General features: G+C 39.2%; 1 protein-coding gene across 1 annotated transcript; it reads left to right on the top strand.

Moving 5' to 3' along the window:
- The first annotated feature begins 1,568 nt into the window (after positions 1 to 1,568).
- TOB1 (transducer of ERBB2, 1) lies at positions 1,569 to 3,586 on the top strand. Its single transcript, XM_009083789.1, has one exon. It carries the CDS (start codon positions 1,781 to 1,783, stop codon positions 2,756 to 2,758), a length of 978 nt encoding a protein of 325 aa, XP_009082037.1. The 5' UTR covers positions 1,569 to 1,780; the 3' UTR covers positions 2,759 to 3,586.
- Positions 3,587 to 3,591: the final 5 nt, after the last annotated feature.

The following is a 3,591-nucleotide window of genomic DNA, read 5'->3' as shown; positions in this document are numbered from 1 at the left end:
TTTGTGCCCTGGGTCGGTTTGGCTTAGAAGAATTTTATCATGTCAACCCTCGGTGAGGCTTGGAAAGGATCATTTTTTTCCTTAAAGGACGTGGGGGAAGGGAAACAAACCAGATGGATTCATAAATCATTTTTAAATGCCCCATTGAACTACCCAATCAGCTTTTCTGGACTGATTGTGCCCCTTTTGTAAATATCTTCTGTTTGCCCTTGATCTTTTCCTTATCCCCACCCGGTGCTGATCCAGCAAACGTTTAAAGGTCGCCTTATCATCCAGGCTTTCAAAGTATTCCCATACCATGTTGGGGAGAACACGAGTGCCTTGGAAATAGGGTTCCAGACTTTAAAAGGAGATTATTTGGAGCAAGATATTAATTTAAAAAAAAAAAAAAAGCAGTGTAGCCACATTGTTAAAGGATTTTGATATTGACTTTGATTTCCCTAATCTTTAGTGACAGCGACGCTAAATTTTGTTCCTGGTGATGCAGTGCAGAAAAGGCCACTGTTAATTGAAAATCTCTTTGGGGCTTTTAGCTCGAGTCAAAAAAAGAAACCAAAAAAACCCCATATTTTGTTTCATTGGAACTTTTTGACAGAGGTGTTTGTGGGTGAGGACTTTTATGCCAAGGTACTGCAGGATTTGTGTTAACAGTGCTTGGGCTAATACCTGATTCTTGTCGCTTCTCTAACTTTAAGCAGCTAATTTCTCTTTTGTCCTCTGTGAAGGAGTGGCAACCAGATCTTGCATTAAATAGAAAATGGAGTCATGGAGAAGGAGAAAGGCTTTGAGGCTATCAAAAGCCTTGTGAGCTCTGTAACTTTTGGAAACCTGAGCTACAGACAGCGAGATCTAATAGTGGAGTATAGAATTGTATCTTTCATCTGAAAATAGGGGAAAATTTGCAGAAAGGGAAAAATTTGTGGATTAATTTGTTATAATTCACAGTCATGGCCACCCTTGTGGCATCTCTTCTGTGTGCCCTCTCTGCGTTACAGTTGGAGCTGTGTGGGGAAGAGCTGCTCTGTGTGCACAGCAGACATTTTCTCCTCACTTTGCATGGTTTCGCCCGCACACAGCTCATGTGGATGATTTTCTTGGGCTTAAATGTTGCATCGTTTCAGTTATTTGCATGAGACCTTCTAATGCAATTGTTAGCATTTTTATAATTCTGCAGCTCACGGTGCAGTCAACGTGTTTGCAAACTTTCAAATGATTAATGACCCCTGGACTAAGACCTTTCAGGCTATGCTAATAGTCTGGTGCTAAATTTTGCAGCTGAGTACTATAAATCTTCTGAATACGGGTTGGTAATTGAACCCCTGACAGCCTTGACAGTTCTGTGATGTCTTAAAAATTATCCTTGCTGCTTTGTGAATAACTAAACAAGCAGCTCATGTGATTTGGAAGTGCCCCATGCTGTATGTGTAAACACAGGCCCATCTCTGCCGAGCTGTTTGGAAGTCAGGCTGAATGGAGCTGACAGCCTCACCTTCCTCGGGCAGGAACACCAAGAGTTTGATGCACATTTTCTGACTTAAAAAGTAACCTATTTTCTGCAGAAAGCGAAGCTGAAAGAATAGGCCTCGGAGCTTGATCTTACCCTTTCCTTATTTGGATGTGTTTGCTTTTGTTTTTTCTTAAAGGAGCAAGAGCACTCAAGGTGAAGGATAATAATCAACTCGAATCAGCACTTTGAATGAAATTCTGTTTCCCTGTGGCGTCTTGAACACTTTCTTCTTCGGGTTTTGAAAAAGACTTATAACTCTGTGGCATAGCAGCTATGCAGCTTGAAATCCAAGTAGCACTCAATTTTATTATTTCCTATTTGTACAATAAGCTTCCCAGACGACGTGTCAACATTTTCGGTGAAGAGCTTGAAAGACTTCTTAAGAAGAAGTATGAAGGGCACTGGTATCCAGAAAAGCCATACAAAGGATCAGGGTTTAGATGTATTCATATAGGAGAGAAAGTGGACCCAGTCATAGAACAAGCATCCAAAGAGAGTGGTTTGGACATTGATGATGTTCGTGGCAACTTGCCTCAGGATCTTAGTGTTTGGATTGACCCATTTGAGGTTTCATACCAAATCGGTGAAAAGGGACCAGTGAAAGTGCTTTATGTGGATGATAATGAAAATGGATGTGAGTTGGATAAGGAGATCAAGAACAGCTTTAACCCAGAGGCCCAGGTGTTCATGCCAATTAGTGACCCAGCATCTTCAGTGTCTAGTTCTCCTTCTCCTCCCTTTGGTCACTCTGCTGCTGTGAGCCCAACTTTCATGCCCCGCTCCACTCAGCCTTTAACCTTCACCACTGCCACATTTGCTGCCACCAAGTTTGGCTCGACCAAAATGAAGAATAGCGGCCGTGGCAACAAGGTCGCTCGCACCTCTCCCACCAACCTTGGCTTGAATGTCAATGACCTGTTGAAGCAGAAGGCCCTCTCCTCCTCCATGCACTCTCTCTACGGGCTTGGCCTAGGCAGTCAGCAGCAGCAACAGCAACAGCAGAAGACTTCTGCCCTGTCTCCTAACGCAAAGGAGTTCATTTTCCCCAACATGCAGGGTCAAGGTAGTACCAGTAGCATCTTTCCTGGTGACAGCCCCCTTAACCTCAGTCCTCTCCAGTACAGTAATGCCTTTGATATGTTTGCAGCCTATGGAGGTCTAAATGAGAAGTCTTTTGTGGATGGCTTGAATTTTAGTTTAAACAACATGCAGTATTCTAACCAGCAATTCCAGCCAGTCATGGCTAACTAAAAAATAAACCGAAAGTGAAATACAAGTAAATACTATTGTACAAGTTAAATGCACGTACCCAAGGGTGTATCTTTTTTTCCACCTCTTGAGATTTTTTTTAAGGCTTGTAGTATGAATACATTCAGGCTTGGTTAGATAAATATGACATGCATCATTTTTTCATTTGCCAACCAAGCACAAAATTATTTTATACTGACTGTACATTACAAAAATATACTCTTAAAATATGGCCTCTTACAGTATTTAAGATATAGCAAGGACGTGGCTGATTTTTTTCATGTGCATATACATATATGTACAAAGCCATATGTGTATATACATATAAAAAATTGGCACTAATAGGTGGGTTTATTGGTCTTTTTCTAATTGTATAATTTAATTTAGTACAAAGTTTGTAAAATATCAGAGTATATATATTGTTTCTACAACATGGTATTGCATTTATATCTTTTTACTACAGTGATCTGTGACAGCTGCAGCAGCTTCATGTTGTATTTTTTTTACTGAAATTGTAAAATATCCATCTTAAAGACATCAATTCTAAAAAAAAAAGTTAAAAAAGTTGTGTACAGAATATTCCTTAGTGGTGGAATTAAAATGTACGAAATATTTGCTTTTTTCAAAAGAAACACAAATTGTATTTTCTGTTAAAAGTTTAAAGATTTTTGCTATATATTATGGAAGAAAATGTAATCGTAAATATTAATTTTGTACCTACATTGTGCAATACTTGAAAAAAGGTATAAAAGTATTTTGAGTCAGTGTCTTACATGTTAAGAGGGACTGAAATAGTTTATATTAAGTTTGTATTAAAATTCTTTAAAATTACTTGA

The sequence above is a fragment of the Acanthisitta chloris genome, unplaced genomic scaffold (assembly GCF_000695815.1).
Source record: "Acanthisitta chloris isolate BGI_N310 unplaced genomic scaffold, ASM69581v1 scaffold17230, whole genome shotgun sequence".
NCBI classification, from domain to species: Eukaryota; Metazoa; Chordata; class Aves; order Passeriformes; family Acanthisittidae; genus Acanthisitta; species Acanthisitta chloris.
The sequence above is the reverse complement of the archived record's forward strand: the minus strand, read 5'-3'. Positions and strand labels throughout refer to the sequence as shown.

Bases quoted from the DNA above. Each gene is read 5' to 3' on its own strand.
- TOB1 (XM_009083789.1), top strand. From the start codon at position 1,781: ATGCAGCTTGAAATCCAAGTAGCACTCAATTTTATTATTTCCTATTTG.